This window comes from Callospermophilus lateralis, chromosome 6, assembly GCF_048772815.1.
Source record: "Callospermophilus lateralis isolate mCalLat2 chromosome 6, mCalLat2.hap1, whole genome shotgun sequence".
Taxonomy (NCBI): Eukaryota; Metazoa; Chordata; class Mammalia; order Rodentia; family Sciuridae; genus Callospermophilus; species Callospermophilus lateralis.
The window spans coordinates 33919288-33942219 of record NC_135310.1 but is presented as its reverse complement, the minus strand read 5'-3'; the positions used below and the strand labels follow the sequence as shown (position 1 = coordinate 33942219).

The 22932-nt window shown below is 34.2% G+C and overlaps 1 protein-coding gene across 1 annotated transcript; it reads left to right on the top strand.

The window, feature by feature from the left end:
* Positions 1-18336: 18336 nt before the first annotated feature.
* Taar9 (trace amine associated receptor 9) lies at positions 18337-19383 on the top strand. Its single transcript, XM_076859723.1, has one exon. It carries the CDS (start codon positions 18337-18339, stop codon positions 19381-19383), a length of 1047 nt encoding a protein of 348 aa, XP_076715838.1.
* The last annotated feature ends 3549 nt before the right edge of the window (positions 19384-22932 follow it).

Genomic DNA, 22932 nt, shown 5'->3' with positions numbered 1-22932 from the left:
ACAGTTACTAATAGGGCATTATGTAAAAATGTGGATGTGTAACCGATATGATTCTGCAATCTGTATTTGGGATAAAAATGGGAGTGCATAACCCACTTAAATCTAATGTATGAAATATGATATGTCAAGAGCTTTGTAATGTTTTGAACAACCAATAAAAAAAATAAAAGAGCTTAGATGAATGGATAAATAAAATATGGTGTGTGTGTGTGTGTGTGTGTGTATGGATATATATATATATATCTCCAATGGGATATTACTCATAAGAATGAAAATTATGGCATTTGCCAGTAAATGGATGGAGTTGGGGAATATCATGCTAAGCAAAATAAGCCAATCCCCAGAAAACCAAAGGCCCAATGTTTTCTCTAATATGTGGATGCTAACTCACAATAAGGCAGGGGGCACTACAGAAGAATAGCGTTACCTTAGATTAGGTAGAGGGAAGGGAAGGGAGGGGAGTGGAGGTGATGTGGGGATAAGAAGGATAGTAGAACGGAACAGACATTATTACTTTATGTATATATGTGACTGCATGATCATTATGATTCTACAACATGTTTGCTCAGAAAAATGAGAAATTATATCCCACCTATGTATGATATATCAAAGTGCATAAACACATTCTACTGTCATGTATAACTAATTAAAACAAATTTAAAAATTAAAAATAAATAAATACCCAGAAAAAATTAAAAATAAAAAAAAAATTGGTGGGAGGAAAATTTTGTGGGCTGGGATAAGGAATCAGGGGATTTTTTTTTAAATGAAGAAATGTTTGAGAAACATATGACATTTGTGAAGTTTCATGGAATCACGTTTATAAATTAAAGCCTTTCAGAAGTGGTTCAGTAAAGAAACAATTGTATCTTTCTTTTACCCAGTACTTCTGAATGTATTTGACAGTGGAACTTTTCTACATTTCTTATCTGTGAAGACTTTGGAATGTGAATTATGGGAAACACTGCTCTCAAAATCAAATCTAAGTTCTTTATACTGGCGAAATAGAGTGACCATGTGTCCAGTTAGCCTAAGACAGTCTCAGTTTATGTTTGCTGTCCCAGCATCCTGTATATGAGCATGTTCTTTCTCCTGCATCTCATTCATATATCCTGAAGGTAAACATCTTACATAACCATGGTACATTTGACGAAACAAAGTAATTAACACTGGTACAGTAATATCAACTAAACTACTGACTTCACTTGAACTTCCTCCATTTTCCACTAATATCCATTTTCTGATCTGGGTTTCAATCCAGCATAACATATTGGTTGGTTTTCTATCTTTCCTTATTTGTCAGGGTGTCTCTGAAAATTTATTTGTCTGTGTTCACATGTTTAGACTGGGTTGTAGATTTTTGGGAAAAAAAATATCACAGAGATGAAGTGTTCTCACCCTTATCACTATATCCTGGACGTAGTATCAGCAGGATCTATTATTGGTAGTGTTCGGCTCCGTCATCAATAGAGTCAAGGTGGTGTCTATGGAGTTTTCTTCAAAACAAACGTACTGTTTTGGTTTTTTTCCATTTCCATATTGTATTCAAAAGAATGATACCAGCCACTTGGGAAGCTAAGACAGGAGGATCAGAAGTTGCAGGCCAGGCTCAGCAACTTAGCAAGACCCTTAGTAACAGAGAGACCCTATCTCAAAATAAAAGTTAAGAAGAAATACTGGGGATATACCTAGTGGTAAAGCACTCGTGGGTGCAAGCCTCAGTGCAATACAAATAAACAAACAAAATCACCAAATTCCATCTACAATCAAAAGGAGGAGAAGCAAGCCCTACAAAGTTGGGAAAGAATATTAAAAATTTATGGGCACATGTTGAAACCAGTATAGTAAAATCAATACTTTGAGGAGAGAGATTTTGAAACTATAAACATACTCTTTTTTTCATTAAAGTTCTGCCTACCAATTTTCACATTCTTCAGCACATTTTAACATTTGTGTTCTAAGGCTGCTTTTCTATTTTATTCTATAAGAATTTGTCACTTCTCCCAAATTTATTTTTCTGTCATTTATTTATATCAGAATAGATTTACAGATATTTTATTCTTTAGATTACAATTAATTTGCTTCCTAATTATTCTGTCATTGGGATTTCTTTTCAGGTTCATTCCTGTGTCCTTAGACAGACCCCATTTTTTCACTCCTTACTTACTGCAGCAAGATAATCTACGCTTATCTTCTACCCTTATTTTTCCTGCTTCAGCTCTAGAATCAAGTCATTTTACTACCGATTCCTTATTGCTTTGGTTAGGAAATGATATTTATACCAAGATCTGGTTGTTAGCCTTCCTATTATTACTGGGATATCATTGCTTCTATGATCTCTTAGTGGACAAAGCTAGGAAATACATGTATACTTATAAATTCATGTGTACGCACATCCATAATTTTATTTGATTTTGTGTACAGAGAATAAACATGATTTCATATAGATGTTTCCAACTCTGATCCAGTACCACAAGTACATTCTAACCTTTTCCCTGTCCTTAAAATATATAGCCTTTTGAGTCTGTCTTCTTTTACTTAGCAGAATGCATTTAAGATATATCTACATTTTTCTATGAATCAATACTTTGTTATTTTTATGTCTGACTAGTATTCCATTGTTTAAATATAATAGCACTAATTTTTCTGTTCGATTATTTGTTGTTTATAATTTTTGCAATTATGAATAAAACTTCTATAAATTACTTCATATAGGTTTTGGTAAAAATATGTTGTTAATGCATCTCCATAAATATCTAGAAATGAGGTTGTTAGTTTGCATAAATGTGCATTCAATTTTACAAGAAGCCACTGAATTGTTTTCCAAATTGGCTGTATCATTTTGTACTTCTACCAGCAATGAATGAGGATCTCTGTTACTCTACATCTTTGTCAGTTTGATATAATCATTTTTTAAATATTCATTCTCATTGTTATGTAGTGTAGTGGTATGTCATTGTGATTTTAATTTTATTTCCATAGTGACACTGAACATCTATATGCATGCTTATTTGAAATCTGTATATCTCCTTTACTGAAGTGTTATTTATGATCTTTTCACTATTTTTTTAAATATTAGATTGTCTTCCTTTTTTTGAATTTTAATAATTCTGGGTTGTTATCAAATAGTATCATCTGAAAATATTTTCTCACAGTTGTTTTGTCTTTTCATTCTTATAATCAAGTCATTTTACTACAGATCCCTTTTTCCTTTTGTTAGGAAATGGTATTTAAACTAAGATCTGTTTGTCATTCTTATATTTTTTTTTATTTTAATAAACTTCAGTTTACCAAATTTTTCTTCTATGGATCATGCCTTTGATAATATTTTGTATATCATCAAACCCAAAGTTAACTCAGATTTTCTCTTAAATTTTATTCTAAAAGTTTTATAGTATTGCATTTTAAACTGAGGTCTACAATTCATTGTGAGTTAATTTTGTATAATATGTTAACTATGTGTTAAGATCATTTTTTGCATGTGGATATCTAATTATTCCAACAACTTTCCTGAAAATACTATTTTTTTCTTCATTAAATTTGTACTTCTTGTCAAGCTCTGTTGACTATATTTCTCTATAGTGTGTCTATTTCTACTCCTTAGATTCTGTTCCATTCATCCATGTGTCTGTATTTTCTATAACATATGCAGTTTTGATTTCTGAAGCCTTAGTATAAATTTTGAAATTAGGTAATATGTTTTCAGACCATTCTGCCACACACACCCCAGAATTGCTATTTCAGTTTCTTGTCTTTTCTACATTAATTTTAGAAAAAGGTAGTCACTATCTACAAAATTTTGATGGAATTTTGATTGAGATAGAATTGACTCTATAGAACCCACTGGGTAGAATTGATCCATAACAATATTATTCTTAATTTATGGACAGTATATCTTTATATCTATTTAGATTTCCTTTTATTATTCTTCAGTGTTTTGTAAATCTCAATATACAGATCCTACACATATTTTGAAAGGCATGTGTAATTTACTCATTTGTTTTGGTGTTACCCAAATGTAGCTTGTCTTTGCTTAAACTTACCCTTGGTCAATCCTGATATCCAGGAATATGATTGGCTTTTGTATATTGACCATCTGTCCCATGATCTTAGTAAACTAATCTATTAGCACTAATAGCTTTCTCAGAAATCTCTTGAGATTTTTTTTTACAATTGTTTCTTGACTTTTTTCCTTCTATCTCAAAATCTAAAACTAATCTGTAAATCGAGCCAGTTTTTTTTCTTTTTCTATTTACATGAGTTTTTTTTTTTTTTTTTTTTTTGTGCTATCCATCTAGTTAGAACTTTCAGTATGATGCTTAATAGTAATAGTGAGAGAGGACATCTGTGCTGTGTTTCTAGTGTTAGGAAGAAAGCATTCCCTTTCTCACCACTAAGGCGAATGTCTGCTATTGTATTTTTAACATTCCCTCTATTAAGAGAGTTTCCTTCTCCTGACTTGCCTGAGAATTTTTATCATTAGTCAATGCTGAGTTTTGTAAAATTCTTTTTCTTCATCTATTAAGATGATTGTATAGTTTGTTTTTTTTTCATCTACTAATATGGTGAATTTATATTAACTTTCCAATATTGAGCCAGCCTTACATTCCTAGGATGAATCCTACTTGGTTCTTACATCATGTTTTTGGATTTGATTTAATGCTTTGTTAAGAATTTTTATGTTTGTATTTTTGAGGACTTTTCTATAAAAGATTTTGTAGAATTGGCATTATTTCTCCCTAAAATGTTTGGTAGGATACATTAGTAAAACCAGATGGGCCTGGATTTTTGTTTTGTTTAATTTTGAAGACTTTTAACCACACATTCTAACACTTTAATGGATGTGGAAACATTCAGATCATCTATTTCTTCTTGAATGAGTTTTGGTAGTTTGCTTCTTTTAAAGATTGGTCCTTTTCATTTAACTCTTTGAATTTATGTGTAATGTTATCTCTAGTATTCCCTCTTTCGTCTGTTAAAGTCTCAGGGATTAATAGCACTATCTCTTCTTTTATTCTAGATATTGTAGTTTACATATTCTCTCTCTTTTCCTTCTTTTCTTGGTCAGCCTATATAGAGGTTTATCAGAATGACTGGTTATTTTTTAAAGCTTTCGGTTTCATTTTTTCCCCTGTTATTTTCCTGCCTTCAAAGTATTATATATTGATTTCTACTGTAATCTTTATTATCACTTCCTTCCTTTTCTTTCTTTGAGTTTAACTTGCTCATTTTCCCCCCTCTAGTTTCTTCAGTTGGAAGTTTAGGTATTAATTTGAGATCTTTCTTTGCTAATATTAGCATGTATTGCCATATATTTCCATGTAAGTATTAGTTTAGGTGCATTACACACGATTGTATTTTCACTTCCATTTAGTTCATTATCTCTTTATTCCTTGAGATGTTTTTGATCCATGGACTTTTTAAAGAAGTGTCTCATTTAATTCCCAAATATGCATGGTGTTTCAGTTATTTTTTTTCTTAATTTTTAGTTTCATTTCTGTATGGTCAGAGACTTGTATGATTTCTGTTCTGCTGTGACTAAAAGACCCAATGAGAACAATTATAGATTATAGAGAAGGAAAAGTTTAAGAGCTCACAGTTTCAGAGTCTCAGTCCATAGACAAGCCAGATCCATTCCTCAGGGCTCCATGTGAAGCTGAATATGACAAAAAAAGTATGGCAGAGGAAATCAGCTCATGTGATGATCAGAAAGCAAAGAGAGAAGGCTCCACTTGCTAGATATAAATATATACCCCAAAGCCATTCCCCCAATTCCCACCTCCTCCAGCCACACTCTACCGCTTCAGTTACCACTCAATGAACCCCTATCAGGGGATTAATTCACTGTTTGGATTAAGACTCTCACAACCCAATCATGTCTTCTCTGAACCTTCTGGCATTATCTCACAGATGAGCTTTTGGTGGGGCACCTCACAACCAAACCCTAACAATTTCTATTCTTTTAAATTTGCTATGCTTTGTTTGGAGGCCCAGAATATGAACTATGAATAATTCATGTGCACTAGAAAAGAATGAGTTTTGCATTAGATGGAATATTTTTTAAATGGCAGTTATTGGTTGACAGTGTTTGGGGGGATTTTACTAATTTTCTGTCTACTTACTTCATCGCTTACCAAAAAAGAGGGTTGATATCTTCAATTGTAACTGTGAATTTATCTACTCTCTGCCTTACTTGTTCTGAAATTCTCTTGTTATGTGTATATATTTTTAGGGTTGTTATCTTCACAGAGAATTGACTCTTTTGTCATTATCTGTCCCTCTTTATCCCTAACAATAATCTTCATTCTGAGACCTACTTTGTCTGGTATGATTTTGGTCTCTTTAGCTCTCATATGATGAAGGTTCTCAAGGTATATTTTTCTTCATCTTTTTATGGTTATCTTTCATCTTTGAATTTACAGTGGTACTGTATACACAGAATAGAACAGGTCTTGGTTTTTTTTTATTCCATCTTAAAATCTTTATCTTTTAACTAGTTTAGATCACTCACATTTGAATAATTGATATATGTAAATTAAGGTATACCATTCTGCTGATTATCTATTTGTTCCATTTTTTTTCTTTGTTTTTCCTTTTTCTTCATTTCCTGGACTTAAGAATTTTTAAATGATTGTGTTTTATCTTCACTGTTATCTGTACTTCTTTTAAAAACAATTTATACCACTTTTTAAAATTGATCTGCATCTTTCTTCATATTATATACATGTTATGTGTTCTCATATGCTATAAGAACACACTATATTTTTCTATTTTTGTTATTTTGTTGACGGCCTTCACTTTTTAGAGTAATTAAAATAAGAGACAATAACTTGATTTTACCCTTATATTCCATTTCTGAATTTCTTAAGTTCTAAGAGAGTCTTTAGTACTAAGAAGTCTCCAAATGTCGCTGAATTTTTCTTTCTAGTTCTATCAGGAATTTGCTTCACATATTTTTTTTACGAATATGGAAATTTTTTTAATAAGCCAAAAATGCTTCACATGTTTTAAAGCTCATTTGTAAAGTGTACACACTTTTAAGATGGTAACGTCTTCTTGGTAAATTGATCCCTTAATCAGGATAAATTTACATCAGCCCCTGGACTTATAGTAGAACTAATTCTGAGGTGACAAATGTTCTCCAGAACATCCCCACGGGTCTCACTGAAGCTGGTTTCCACACTAGATCACATCCTTAGCTCTCCTCATCCCACCCACAAGATAGAACTTTCCTTACTTTCCTTATCCTGAGCGCATTCTAACTAAATTCTCTTATTCCTCACATTACCTTACTCTATTTCTAGAAAAACTAACACCACACTAGAAAATTTAGTAAAATCTCAGACTAAACAATTCCCATAAATTGTAGGCCAGGGCACACTTTACATACTAACAATTTATATACTAAACAATTTGTATAAAAGCCTAAGACACACTTTACATACATACTAACATTTTGCAGGAATCCTAAGACAGCAAGATCAAGGTTAAAGGCAGGTGAAACCAGAAGAAAGAGCAAATACACAGTGGCATATGTTTAAGAAACTATGGTGTAGTCACTTGGTACCAGTGACTAGGGGCATCTTCCACACAAGCCTTACTGAAGCACTTTGCCTTGGGATAAAATTTAGAGGTGTGTGAGGGAAGGGGGAATAGGGAGAGGTATTTAGCCATTGCCTCCTTTCTTTACTTGATTCTCAGGAATCTAAGTGCATTCCAATGGGCACTAAGTTCTCTACACTTCTAGAATAAGTTGAAAAATAAAGCATTTTAAGCATTTAAATACTCCCTTATTTTTCTTATCCTGTGAATCTCTATTTTAAGCATTGAGTTTACTATAAGAGAACAACACCTTTTCAAATCTAAAGCTCTAGATTTAGATGGATTGTGTTTCCCAGGTTTCTGGAAAGTCAGATCCAAAAGAGAGAACTGTGCCTAGTGGGAGAGAAGCCATGGCATTTATGGGTCTGATTGGTTTGGAACTATATGCTGGCGCTGCTCTGACTCACTACGAGCACAAGATGGAGGTTTTGTGGAAACTAGCTCAGTGTTGGGGAGGCCAAAGGCCCACAAGTTTCATAAGGCAATATCCTTGGTAACTGGAATCTCCTGGGAATAAATGGCTGAAGTCTAGGAGGCACCTGGGACTGAGCACATCTGAGAAGTTTTACAAAGAAAGAACTTACATAACCAATGATCTAATTCGAATAGCAAACAGAAGAAAATAAGAAAAAACTAAATACAAATAAAACAAGCTGTTTCATTGCTGTTATTTGATTTATCAAATCAAAAAATCTGGACTTAGTAAAGAGGCTCTGAATTGAAAAGTTCTTGCAGTAGGGAAAGAGACTATTGCAATATGGAGAACACTTTGACCATAAAATCTGCAAGAGTCCTATGGATCAGGCAAAAGATTTTCCTTTTACTGAGAAGGGTAAACAAGAAGTGGGATGTCACACCCGTGACAAGACCATCCAGTAAATCAGAGAACATTGTACCCCTAAGCCCCTATTCTCAGAAAGGACTAAGAGGGGGCTGGCTGTTTGCTGGTTTGGGCTGAAGTTAACCAGAATTCAAAGACAGTCTCTAATGAAGTTTTGTTAGTAAGCATTTTGTTCATATTGACTAAGAGATCAGAATCAGTTAATCATTTATGCAGCAAAGAAAGGGAATTTGGAAGGTCTGTATTTGGTCTTGTCATAGGGAAACAAGGGTGTCTGTTAGTCTTATCTGAGTCATTAGAGGAAGGGTTGTTTTTTGCTATTATCATTTCTGAGGACACAAAACATGGAGGGATATCTTTAGCCATCCCTATTTTCTAAGGAGGCTCAGGTGAAATTCAGCATTGCCAGTTTAGAAGAAGGCAATATGAGAAAGAATGATAATATTTAGTGTTGACAAGGGGTAGTTGGGGAATGAACATACTCATATTGTGGCAGCTCTGTAAGTTGATATAGCCTTTATGCAAACTCATAAATGCTATAAACTAACTCTTAGCCCATCAACTCCACCCTTAGAAAGTTGTAGGGACAAAATGCTTGGACAAGGGTGTTGAGATGACATATCACACTATTGTTTGAAATAACCAATATTTGGGAACAACATAAACATTTGCCAAGGAGACCTATTACGGACATTTACACACATATAACAATGGAATATCATGTGGTCATTTAACAAAGTTAATAGAACACAGTATGGTAATGAAGAATGTGTTCTCTAAGTCAGACTGCCTGGGTTTAAACCCAGTTCCAGTGATCCTAAATGTGATCTTGGGCAATTAACTTAAATACTCTGTGCCTCAGTTTCCTCACTTGGGAAATTGAAACTTACAGGCTCAATAGAAGTTTAAATGAGGGAATCTGTGAAATCATGTATTATTTGGCACATTGTATAAAAATGTATAATACAATATTACATATTAACAAATAACATATTATTGATATACAAATGTGTCTACAATATATTAAACATGAAAATCCAGTTACAATGTGAAGTACATATTATGATGCCATTTTTGAAATACGCAAGTATACACGTGCGTGTGTATGTGTATGTGGATATATATATATATATATATATATATATATATATATAGAGAGAGAGAGAGAGAGAGAGAGAGAGAGAGAGACAGAGACAGAGACAGAGAGACAGAGACAGAAACCAGAACATTCAATTTTTTCTTTCAAAAAAATACATGGGGAAAATATATAAGGCATGTTATTTTCCCTTGGATGTTAATCTCCTAATTGAAAGTAAATAAGAGAGAGGTGGAGAGTCAGGGAGTTGGGTGGAGTGGGAATATCATAGCTCAGTGCTATAGTTTGCTCTGGGGTAGTAATTCTTTGAGTTGAACAGAGGTTGATTTTCATGGATTCAATTTGTGGTGAGGTTAATTTAATCCTTAAAGGCAAAAATACTGAAAATATGCAAGTGCTTCCTGCAATAGTTAATCAACTACTACACATCTTAAAGCTTAGTAGATAACCAGCGGAACCTAGGCGTGAAATAATCCTAGTTATGAGGAACATCAATTCACATTCTCCTCAAAACCTGCTAAACCACTCTTCCTTCAAGTTCTTTATTTTTTTCCTTCTTTAAATCAGTGATAATTTTTTGGTGTCTCACTAATATTCACAAGTCAATGAGTTGAGGAAAATGAAGAAAAATGGAATTAAAAAGTCCTTCCTTTCAAATAAGTGTAGAAGCTGAGTAAAAGATTTGAATTCTAATTCTGTCCCTTTTTCTTCAAATTTGTGAAACTCTGTTTTCACATATCAAGTAGAAATTATACAAGTACCTCTCACAGTCATGGCAATTCATTCAGTTAACAATGAAGACCATTTTTAAGAGCACCTAGCACCAGGTAAGCACTCAGGGAAAGATATAAACACCATGCATGGACTGTGGCATTACTTCAGGAAGCCCCACAGAAAGGAGGCATTTAAGTTGCTAGGCTATCAAGACAGAAAAATACTGACAGATGAAGGTGGCAGTGGTGGGGAATCACTTTCTCTTGTCCCCTCTGTCCCTTTCTTTGTTTTTTATCCTTTTTTCCCCAACAATCTCTTTCTGTCTGTGGATCTCTTCTTCATGTTATTTTCCTTTGGATGTTAATCAGGTTCAAATGAGGTTCCATGGTCAATGCCAGGAACAAACATAAAATCATTATATAGATCTGTTCTGAAATGAAACACTGAAATTTAATGAGTACTTAAGATCTTAACATGTTGTAGTGAACAAAGAGCAAACTGCTCTGTGTAAGATATGTGGATCATGTTGCTGAACAAGAACATAAAACAGCACTCTTTGGAATTGACCAGTGACATCTTACCTATGACACACACACACTGTGATGACTGGAAGCTGGGAACACATCATCAGGTAAAAGTGAAGAATGCTAGAAAAAACGAAATGATTAAGGAATTCACACGTTTACATACAGCCTTATATAAATGACAAATCGAAGCTCAGAGACTTTGGGGATATGTACAAGGTCCCACAAACTTAAAACCTGAATGCCATTTGTTTTAACTCAGTTCAGAGTCTCTCTGACTGGCACATGTTTAGTAATGAATGTCTTCAACTTGGCTTTTCCAAGGTCCTTCCTTCCCTTCCCCCTCACAGAAGAGCTCTGCCTCTCTTTCTAGAACACTTATCTCAAGGCATTACAATTATTTACTTGGCCTCTCCGAAACTAGACTATGAACTTATTCAGGCCAGGGACTGTCCCTTTTATTTGTGTTCTTAGCACCTGGCTTAGATGCCTGGATTATCTAAGCACCTGGAAAGTGTTTAGCAAGTGTGACTGCAATGAACCTATGTGATTTATCTAACTCCAAATTTAGAGATCTTCCTCTTTCTTAGAATGTACTACTTCTCCTGGGACTATATTGCCCAAAAAGTGGTCTGTGGAATGCTAGAATCATTGGGGGTACATGATTTGGAAATTGCATTTAAGTTTTACTTCAGACCTAGAGATGAGATGTTCTGTGTAAGGGACCAGGAAATCTTTAGTGCCTCATGTGACTCCAATAAAATTGACAGCTCAGAAACCTTCCTTTGAGTGATTTTTATAAAAGTGTGGCTTGGAAGGGAGCGAGCCAGCCAGCTGGCACGCTTTCAACGTGTTTAAGACTTATTTTAAAGAGGCTTTCCTGTTTAGCTTTGGAGTCCTCTTGATAACTCAGTCCAGTGTTGCTCAGATTGACCACTAAGGGACAGCAGAGTATGGGAAAAGAAGAGGCCACAACTTAGAATACAGATACTCCCTTCCATATAATACAACATTAAAGAAATGCCAAAAAAAAATTGCACTATATTTCAACCCCCTTTGCACTTTTACCTTCTATCATAGGGATCTTCTTCAATCAAGGAAACAAGTCTTAGCTGAAGACTAAGGAACATTGTCAGGAAGCGAAAACTTTTAAAATTGTTGAAAAAACAAAACAAAACAAACAAACAAAAAACCCTACTACATCATTTGAACTATGTGCTTTAGAATACTGTATCAATAAATTTTGGTCAAGAAAGAATCTAATGATAGAAATTCCAAAACCATTATTATACCTAACTTATTTCATGTCTCTTAAAATAAACACAAAATCTTGCACAACATTTTTTTAGACCATAGTGTAGGATTTTAAATACTTTAATCCATTTACATGTGACTTGAGAAAAGTGATTTTTTTGTAGCAACATTTAGTAGATGCCTAAAACACAGTAGGTTCAAAATAAGTGATCAGTTCCTTGATGCTCTTAATTCCCAGGCATTTAGTTATGGATGTAAGATTATGGCCTCCAAATCAATCTCTGCAATCTTCTTGAGCTCTACATAGATACATCTATTTGTTTATTAGTCAGTCTCCACTTCATTGCCCAAAGGCATCCCAACTTCAACATGTTCCAGCTGGAAATCCTTTCCCTTTTCCACCATCTTTCCTAACTGCTGCAATACAGATCTCTTGGTCACTCTGAGTGCTGTGGTCACTTTCCTTTCAAATTTTATTTCTCACAGTTATGGATTCTGAGAAAGCCACTGGTTCTAGTGAGGGTTCACTTCGTGGTTCATAGACAGTTTTTTTGTCCATGAGTCTTCACATGGTGAAGGGGGTGAGGGAACTCTGGTATCTCTCTCAAGAAAAAAGAAAATCAATTGAGACCATTCTTAAGGTCACAAACACGTTGGAACTAGCAGAAAAAGGCTTTAAAGCAGCCATTATAACTATCTGTGATAAGGTAAGATAAAATAAGCTACCAATGAACAAATACAGGAAATTTCAACAGAGAAATAAAAACAATAAAAACACCAAATAAAACTCTGGAACTGAAAACTAGTAGCATGTGAAATGAAATACTGTGGATGGATTTAGCCCAGTGGAAGCTACCTAGAAAATGGTAAGTGAATTTGACAACAGATCACTACAAATTATCAAGTATTAAGGACACAGAAAGAAAAATGATTGAAACAAGAATAAACCATCTCAGAGAACATTCAGATAATAGCCAATGGCTTACCACCGTGTAATTTCAGCCCTAGAAAGAGAGAAGAAAGATAATGTGTGAACAAATAATTGTGAAATATTTCCCCCTTGCCACACTCAAGAACAAATGTTTAAAACTTAGAATTTTGAGTAATTAAGTATTTAATTATGCAAGTTGCCAAACTAGAATTTGAGTATGAGGTCTCTCAATTCTGAGATCAATATTACTAAGCACCCCACCACTATTTTGCTTAATAATAAGGTGTTTATTAAATAAAAAATAAACCTTGAAAAGTAATAAATGATATTTTCAGTGCAAGTGATTTAAATTTTGCTAGGCAAAATCACTTATGCAAAGTTTATGCCATTATACTGAACTTAAAATTAAGTCAAAATATTGTGACGGTTTCATTATTTTTTGTTGGGGATGGTAAATCAAGTCAAGATGGCGCCTGGCGGTTTGCCGGGACGAGTGGTTTGTGAGGCAACGCCACAGAGCCATTAAGATGGTGGGGATTCCTTATTGGCTGATTGCTGTAACTGGATGATGCTAATTGAGTCAAGCTGTGTGTAATCAGTTAGGTATATATACCCCTGCTTCTCCGCAATAAAGCAGTTCCTGATTCAACCTTCAAGTTGCTTGTCACCTCCAGGTTATTTTGCCCAGCCGGACTGCGGCAATTTTTAATCCCTTTGTCACAGATTATTCTGTCCAATATAGTAGCAACTAGCTCCACGTGACTATTTAAATTTAAATTAATTTAATTAAAATTAAGGCTTTAGTTTCTCAGGCATGCTTAATAACATTGGAACAGTGCAGAACACAGAACATTTCTTTCATCACAGAATTTTTATTGGCTAATTCTGTTCTAAACTATTTGGAGTTCAAATTTATTTTCTCTTCAAAAGCATGGATTCATTGAGAACACTAAATTTTGTTCTCTTAAGCTTCAAAATTTGTTCAAGAAAATTGTAGGGAATCATTAAGATTGGTAAATATAGGTTAAAAAAAATTCAACAATATGAACTTAAAACAAGTCAGATATTTCTTGGAGCGGGCAACCTCCTCTTAGATATTCACTGTATTCTTGTGCAGGTTTCTGACTGCTCCATCAGAGCTACTTCATTTTACATAGATTTTTCTGAATTTTTTTTGTACAATTTACTCATTCCTGTGGTCTATGCTAGGCAAGAATGGATTGTTTATGGTTATAATGGGATACTACGTGTAACGTGAATGAAAAACAATCTACTACATTTCTCTCACAGTTGAAGTATACTTTTCAGAGAGCTCTCTAAGAGGGACAATTTCCTAAGAACTTCCAGCATCAATCAAGGTTAAAAAAGAAAGAAAAAAAAAGTAAAGGAGTTTTTTATTATTATTAACAACTTTTCAACAAAAGCTGGTCATTTTCCTGTATTTGTGTTGTTTCAAGTTAATCAATTACACTGCAGAAAAGAATTCTGTTGCAAAGCTTACACTATATTTTAAAATGATTTCCCTAGTCACAAATGTAACAGACAATGCTTCATCCCATATGTTTATTATTTTACTAGATTGGTGTCCTTAGATTTGTTCACATCCTCTTTTTCTTTCAGAGATTCATGAAGATGTTCCTAGTAGGAAAGAAATATCTTTAACAACTGTTCCTTTTTGTTAAGTAGAGAGAGGGCTGGAGTCGTGTGGGAATAGTGATAAAAACAAACAGAAATAAGTATATATGCAGATGTTTAATGAATAACCTGCTTTGCAGGTGGACTGTTTAATTTATCTACTTATTTGTTTGTAGTTTGATAAGTAGAAGGGCTTGGATACAGAAAGCAAATAGTTGTTTAAAATATAGAATTCTTTCTCTCACACACAAAATAGGGAACCAATTCTACTTTGGACACACTGGGTCTTGCTTTTGAAGAAAAAATCAGTAGAATAGCAGTGATAGCCACTCAAATATACTATAATTTTATGTCCTTTTTGTTTTGCTTTCAGGGAAATCATGAAGACATGAAAAACACAAATATAGATATTAAGTGTTATGCTTTAGCAATGTAAATTGTAGGTTATATTGAAACACGACTGCATCTTAAGGGTTTTTGCCTTTAGAATGATGAGGGAGAGAAGAGGTTCATGAGGCAGAGAATATAAGCTTTTGCTCATGGGAAGGTTGTATTGGGATGAGGTGGTGGTGTTAAAAGTGGCTTGCACAAAATGACAAGTGGAAGATGATGAGATGCGTGGAAAAGGAAGTTTTTATTTAGAAATAATTTTAAACGTACTCCAATATGTACAAAGGCCTACAAAGCACACTTAAAAATTCCCTTTACCCAGATTCATCTATTAAAATTTAGTTGCACATGCTTGAACATTTGTTTTCTGTATCTGTTTTTATCTGTGTGTTTAACTTTTTTTTTTTTTTTTTGGAATTATTGGAATTATATGAGAGTAAGTTGAGCCAAATATTTCAGTAACTTAACATTGATACATACCCTCACCAACTACCATCCCTATTCTGGTGTGGTCAGTTGGGCCAGTAATATTCTAGGGTCACATATGTCTTTTGGTTGTCTTGCATTTAGTCTCCTTTATTATGGGAAAGTTCTTCAGTTTTTATAACATTGGCATTTTTGAAGAGCATTTCCTCAGTCTTCCATTCTCTTACTTCTAAAAGTAGGAAGTTTCTCAACTTGGGTTTTGTCTGAAATTTCTTCATGATTAGATTTAAGTTATGCCTACCTACCTGGAATACCATGTTCCTTATATTATGTGCTTCTTGGCATGCTTGCTAATCTACCCTTCATTAGTGATGCTAATTGTGGTCTTCTAGACTAGGTATTATTTCTCCACTGTGCAGGTACTATTTTTACTTTTGCAACCAATAAGCAATCTCTGGGAAACATTTTAACATTCAAATACCTGATTCTTGTCAAAGTTAATATTCATTAATGATTTCTGCCTGAACCAATATTGATGTGCTGTTCCAAAATTATAATGCCTCTCTCTCTCTCTCTCTCTCTCTCTCTCTCTCTCTCTCTCTCTCTCTCATTAGTGTAGCCTAATTGATTCCCATTTTTCCAAAGTCTTATAATTTTAAAAATTTTTCACAATTATTTTGGCACTCAAATTATGCCAGATTTACAAGTTCACACTGGCAATATTGTCCTTGTGAAATGCTCTGACATTTAAAAGAATATATTTCTAAGTTTTAGGCATAAAAATGATTTGTTTCTCCATGTACTCCCTTTCTGTCCTGTCATTGGATCAAATCATTTCTTTGAGAAGCCCTAGTTCCTCTCATGGTGAGAACTATTAAACAGTTAAGATGTGGATCATAGGAGTGCTCATTGCTACTCAACTATCTTTGATCCTATGAAAAGGCAAATTATAGAATACTTGATGAAATGAAAAGCTGGTATTTTCCTGCTGAAAGTGCAAGGTACTTGGAAAAGTTATATGTATACACATAGGTGTGTGTATCTCTATCTGTACACTTTCTTGGTAATAAATTTATATAGTCTATATGTTTTAAAAGGTGTGTGTGTGTGTGTGTGTGTGTGTGTGTGTGTGTATGTGTGTGTGTAAGGAACTGAGGGAGGGGGTCATTTTCTTTTATGCAACAGCATTATTATTGGGTGCTAGCAAAACAGGGATTTCCAAGACTTATGGAGACAATATCCTTTACACAAACTCTCAAACACAGCACTTCCTATGGTGGCAGTGGTAAGATCCCTTTAGTCATCTTGAGAATAAAGCAAGAGATGTGGACGACCTTATCAGGAAAGCTGATGCAGGAGAAGAGAATATGTAGGCACCAGCATGTTTTTATTCCATTACAAACTTGGAAACACATAGATGCACCATGTGGGGAACCCCAGGAGCAACCTGGAGACACTGCAACAAGACTTACTTCTGAGCCATCCTATCAGTGAGAGCTTGATCATGAACTGGGAAATCAAGTCAAAATGAATTGATTTAAAACTCACAGACTAGTGAAGCCTGCAATACCAGAGATGTTACACACACACACACACACACACACACACACACAAACACACACCATTTAAAACTCACAGACTATATAGATTTATTACCAAAAAGTGTACAGATAAAGATTCACACACCTACGTGTATACATGTTACTTTTCCAAGTACCCTGCACTTTCAGCAGACTCCAGACAAGGTATGGATAAATGAAAATGAAAGTAGTCCAGTCTCTAGCTTGAAGATTCAGGTGTAATGTTGCACTTATTCATAGTTAAATAAAGTAAAAATTATTCACCTGTCAGGTCAGGTGGATTCTGAAAATCTTCTTTAGATATATACCTCATTTAAAAAAAAAAAAAAGCACCAAATGTCTAAAGAAACCAGCTTGGCCCCTATTTCTCTATTTGAACTTTAGATGACAGCATGAATCTACACTTCCAGGGAAATAGCTAATTTAAAATACCACTCCAGCCCACTCCAATTGCCGCCCACTACTCTGTAGTAGGTTTAAAACTATACTGCTTTTTAAGGATCCAAGGTGATGTACTATGTAAGTTATTGCTTATTTTAATAAATTTTTATTGATTTTGGACACTGAAAACTGGCTATTAGCCTGGGAAATACTTTACCATTGATTAGATTAATGTCAATTTGAAAAAGATATTTCTCCAAGTCAGTTCAAGCTGTCCAAAGCAAAAATAAATTTAAAAAAATTTAAAAATCCAAAATTCTAAAATTACAAGCAATAAAAAATATTTCTCAAATTATGTTTAAAGTGATTATGAGTAAACTCTTGCTCTGTCTTCACACTCTATACTATAGGGATTTTGAGATTATAATTTGAAGGAGATGTAATTTCTTCCTTCTTGAGAAAAAAAAAAAAAAAAAAAGAACTCTAATTTGTCATTACTGCCAAAGTGGCTGCTCAGGGGAGCTAGCTCAGGAAATAAAAGTCAGTGTTTGGTGGCCTAATTATTTCTCAACTCTGGTGGCTACAGATGAGATTTTTCAAAAGGTAAAGTGACACAGGCAGAAAATAACTTTTTAGATAATTCACAAATTAAATTTTGTAATATAGACAATGGGCTGAGTGTGTTGTTAGCCATTTATTTAGCAATATGATTTGACTGTATCTTTAATAGTTTTCTGCAACAAGTTCCTGCTCTAAATGCATTAAAACCTTAGCAATACTTTTCAGAAAGGCCAAAAGTTTATAGATAATGTGCAAAAAATATATATTGTTATAAAATTGCTCTCACTTTAACTAGAGATATTTTTCCCTCCCAGAAGCCCAGGAAATTGCCATCTCTTTCTTTTTTTAAGTTGAAAAAATTGTGAATTTGGGAACTTGAAAATAATTCAAGCAAGAAGACAATGGTGAACAATTTCTCCCAAGATGAAGCTGTGGAGCTCTGTTATGAGCATGTGAATGGATCCTGCATTAAGACCCCTTATTCGCCGGGCCCTCGAGTGATCCTGTATGCAGTCCTGGGTTTGGGGGCTGTACTGGCTGTGTTTGGAAACTCACTGGTCATTGTTGCCATCCTTCACTTCAAACAGCTGCATACACCCACCAACTTCCTGATCGCATCCTTGGCCTGTGCAGACTTCTTGGTGGGAGTGATGGTGATGCCCTTCAGCACAGTGAGGTCTGTGGAGAGCTGCTGGTACTTTGGGGAAAGCTATTGTAAGCTTCACACGTGTTTTGACGCATCTTTCTGTTTTGCCTCTTTATTTCACTTATGCTGTATTTCTATTGATAGATATATTGCTGTCACTGATCCTCTGACCTATCCAACCAAGTTCACGGTGTCAGTTTCAGCAATATGCATTGTTCTCTGTTGGTTCTTTTCAGTCACATATAGTTTTTCTATCTTTTATACTGGAGCCAATGAAGAAGGAATTGAGGAGTTAGTAGTTGCTCTCACTTGTGTAGGAGGCTGTCAGGCTCCATTGAATCAAAATTGGGTTCTGCTTTGTTTTCTTCTATTCTTTCTACCCACTGTTGCCATGGTGTTTATATATGGTAAGATATTTTTGGTGGCTAAGCATCAGGCTAGGAAGATAGAAAGTACAGGTAGCCAAGTTCAATCATCCTCAGAGAGTTACAAGGAGAGAGTAGTGAGAAGAGAAAGAAAGGCTGCTAAAACATTGGGGATCGCTGTGGCAGCCTTTCTTATCTCTTGGCTACCATACATTATTGATGCTGTGATTGATGCTTATATGAATTTCATAACTCCCCCTTATGTTTATGAGATACTAGTGTGGTGTGTTTATTATAATTCAGCTATGAACCCCTTGATATATGCTTTCTTTTACCCCTGGTTTAGGAAAGCGATAAAACTTATTGTAAGTGGCAGAGTCTTAAGGAGTGATTCATCAACAACTAACTTATTTTCTGGAGAAGCAGATATAGATTGAAAAGATCACCACAGGGATTTCGAAGATAAGTAAGATCAAGTGCAAAAATAAATACTTGGATTTTGAGAGGCAAGTGTAATTATTGACCAAGTAGGAGGGTCTTACATTTGACAGTTGTTCTAAGATGTTTGTCGTCTTCAAGTAGAATTTACTGACAGATGAATAAGATTGTAAGTTTCTTCTAATTTTTAATTTTTTTTAGTATTTTTAATGGATTACTGATCTTCCACTTTCTTCTCTGAAATTCTTACATGTTTCTTCAAATAGTTTGAAGCATTGTAATATCTCTTCTATGCATGATCAGTGTTCAGTTTTCCAAAATACACAGAGTGGGGAAAAGCTCTCGCTTAACATGAAAGTTAGATTTTCTGGGAACAAAACTCTTCTTTAAAGCATATAGTGCACAGTAAGTAACAAGTTTATAAATACTTGAAACATTTTTTATTCTAAAGAGACTTTATAGTCAGTGCCCAGATAGCTTAGTTGATAGAGCATGAGACTTTTAAAAGGACTTCATGGAGACCTGGAATGTAAAACTTTCTAGTAACTGAAACTGCCCCTTGTGTTTTCTGACTTTGGTAGCTCTTCCTCTCATTTTATAGGTACTGCATTCACAAAGAACATGTTTAGTGATTACTATGATTGAATGTATTATTTTGGAGAACATGATTTATTATTGTAAAATATACATATGAATAAAGAGACGATCTCGGTACTTCATTTTTAGTAATTAGAAGTAAAATCAGAATTGTATTAACAAGGACAATTTAAATTATGATATTTTCACCTTTGAGTTCTTACTTTGAACTAGACACTGTATTTGGCATTGGAAACATATAAAACCAAGTGATCCAAAAATAAAAGTGGATTGGTTTGAGATAGCAAAAGCTCAAACTGGTATCATTCACTCTAGGAATAGTTTCAATTCTCTTACCAGATATATATCTCCCAATCAACAAGAATTTTAATTCATTTTGTTGAGAAACATATGTTTCATGTTTCAAGATGCAGGAAATTTTTGAAAAAGAAAACTAATAATCCAATGATTTTCCTTCTCTAGTCTTTGAATCACTGGCTCAAATCTTATGTCTTTGCATCATTGCCTTAAATCTTTGTTTAATAGGTGATTTTCACAGACCATTCTGTAACAAGCTTAATTTATGAAATGAGAAGAAAAAGTAACTAAGTAAATACTTCTACAAACATTTTATGCTATATATTTTATAGATGAATCAGATTGTAAATACTTTATACAAGATTACACTGTTTCATACTTGTTCACTAATATATTTTAAGTGGAGCTGAGAATATTTTGGAGAAAAAAAGTCAAAAGCAAAATAGGATAAAAGATGGAAATTTTCATAGAAGAATACCTGTTGTGGTCGGAGCATAACATCCAGGAACAGGTGTAATGACCACTTTGAAATGATCACAGAATTTTAATCTCAGTTCATAAGAAGCCCCTCAAAGCTTTTTGTCCCCTTGAGTCATAAGAAGCCCTTCAAAGCTTTTGCCCCTTTAATGTCTTTGAAAGATACTGGTTCCTTTTGTCAACGTAAATACAAACTTACATTGGCACTTATAAGTAATAGGGAAAGTAACTCGAAGAAATTTAAGCATATATAGTCTTCTGTTCACCTGTATTATGTGGAATATAATCTTTAGATGAACTGACTGAAGAATAAATCCTGACCAGTGATGTTTTCAGGATCATATCAGCATCAGTTATCAGTGAATACATTTCTCCAGCCTAGAATTTCTTGATTATTTTTGTATTGTTCTTGTAGCCATTCATAAAGGAAGTAAGTCATTTTTTAATTTTTTTTATTGTTGCATAATAATGATACAAAGTACTGGGATTTATTGTGACATATTCACACATGCACAAAACATAATTTGATCAGTTTCAGTCTCTAGTATTTTACCATGTTCTTCCCTCCTCTCTCTCCTTGATCTTCCTCCTCTACCCTATTAGGCTCCTTTATAATTTCATGAGATTTTTTTTTCCCTTTTGTCACTCTAGCTTCTACATATGAGATAAAAATAAGACCCTTGACTTTGCAGCCTGGGTTGTTTAGCTTAACAGGATTCTCTCCAGTTACATCATTTTCTCTGCAAAAAAACCCCACATAATTTTGTTCTTCTTCATGGCTTAATAATACTTCATTATGCATATATACCATGTTTTCTGTATCCCATTCATCTGTTGATGGACACTTAGGTTGGTTCTATAACTTGATGATTGTGAGTTGCTCTCATATAAACATTGGTATGCATGTATTGCTGTAGTATGTTAGTTTTAATTATAAAAGGAAGTCTTTTGTCAAAAGTTCTTGTCTGTTTTCCTCAAAATGGACTGGACTATTGGTACAGCACCACTCCTCTCTTTTGTACCTCATTTATTCACACAAATGAACTGTAAACATCTTTGCCAGTCGCATACCAAGATCCTGCATAGCCATGGACACACTGAAGATAGAAAGCAACTTCACTCTGCAAGACTCTGCAAAATAACATCTGACCTGAGACAAATTGCTGAGCTAGGTATTTCAATCTTGGTGAGCTTTGGTTCCCAAGATGTTTGCCTCAGCCAATGGGAAGCTGCAGAACAGTTGCAAAGAGGCCATTAATCCCCTTATGCCCGGGGTTTAGTTATAGAGATGCCGTGCCTCTCACATATATGTACTATTATTAAAAATACAAGATTGTTGTGATTAATAAAAGACAAATCTATTTAAAGCCTTTCTTAACTCATAATAGTTTTTGTTCATGTGTGTTTTCTCAATTAGGTAATAAAAGAACAACTACAACATCATGTGGAAATCTGTGTATAATTACTATGGCTTACCTCAGTTTCAATCAGGATTAGGATAACTTACCGAATTATTTTGTGGTAGGGCTGTGAATACACCATCAATGACAATTTGTAAGACAGAATAGGGGGCTGGGAGTTTAGCTCAGTGGTGGAGTGTTTGCTTGGCTTGTGTGAGGCCCTTGGTGCCAACCCAGCATAGTGAAAAACAAAAACAAGAACTATGCCATAGACCATCACTAACTTTGAGGTTCTCTCAGAGAGCTTCCAAGGTGGCTGGGCATTACTATTTTTTTGTTTGTTTGTTTCAAAATATCATTATTTTTGTTGGTGCATTATAATTATGCTTCACAGTGGGATTTGTCATTACAAATTTGTACACACGATTTAACAATATAAATTTGTTACTTTTGTTCCTCAGTAGCACTCCTGATTGAGTATTATTATAATAGAGTTCATTATTACCGATGACCTAACTGGATTGATGAGTTCAGGATGTTTTCACAACTTGTCAGCATACTGTACTTGTTTTTATTTAGCTATCATGCTTTTGACTTATATCTCATTCTTCATTGTTGACCCACTGCAGCCCATTTAAAGGTCAGTCTTAAAGAATGACATTTCAGCTTTGCATTTGTATTCAAAAAAGCAGAGACACATTAGTAATATTAATTTAAAGATCAAATTATTTGACATGAGCATTAAATGAAATCTTCATGCCCTTGGGTGCCTAGAAA

Coding starts and splice junctions, on each gene's coding strand:
- Taar9 (XM_076859723.1), top strand. CDS start 18,337: ATGGTGAACAATTTCTCCCAAGATGAAGCTGTGGAGCTCTGTTATGAG.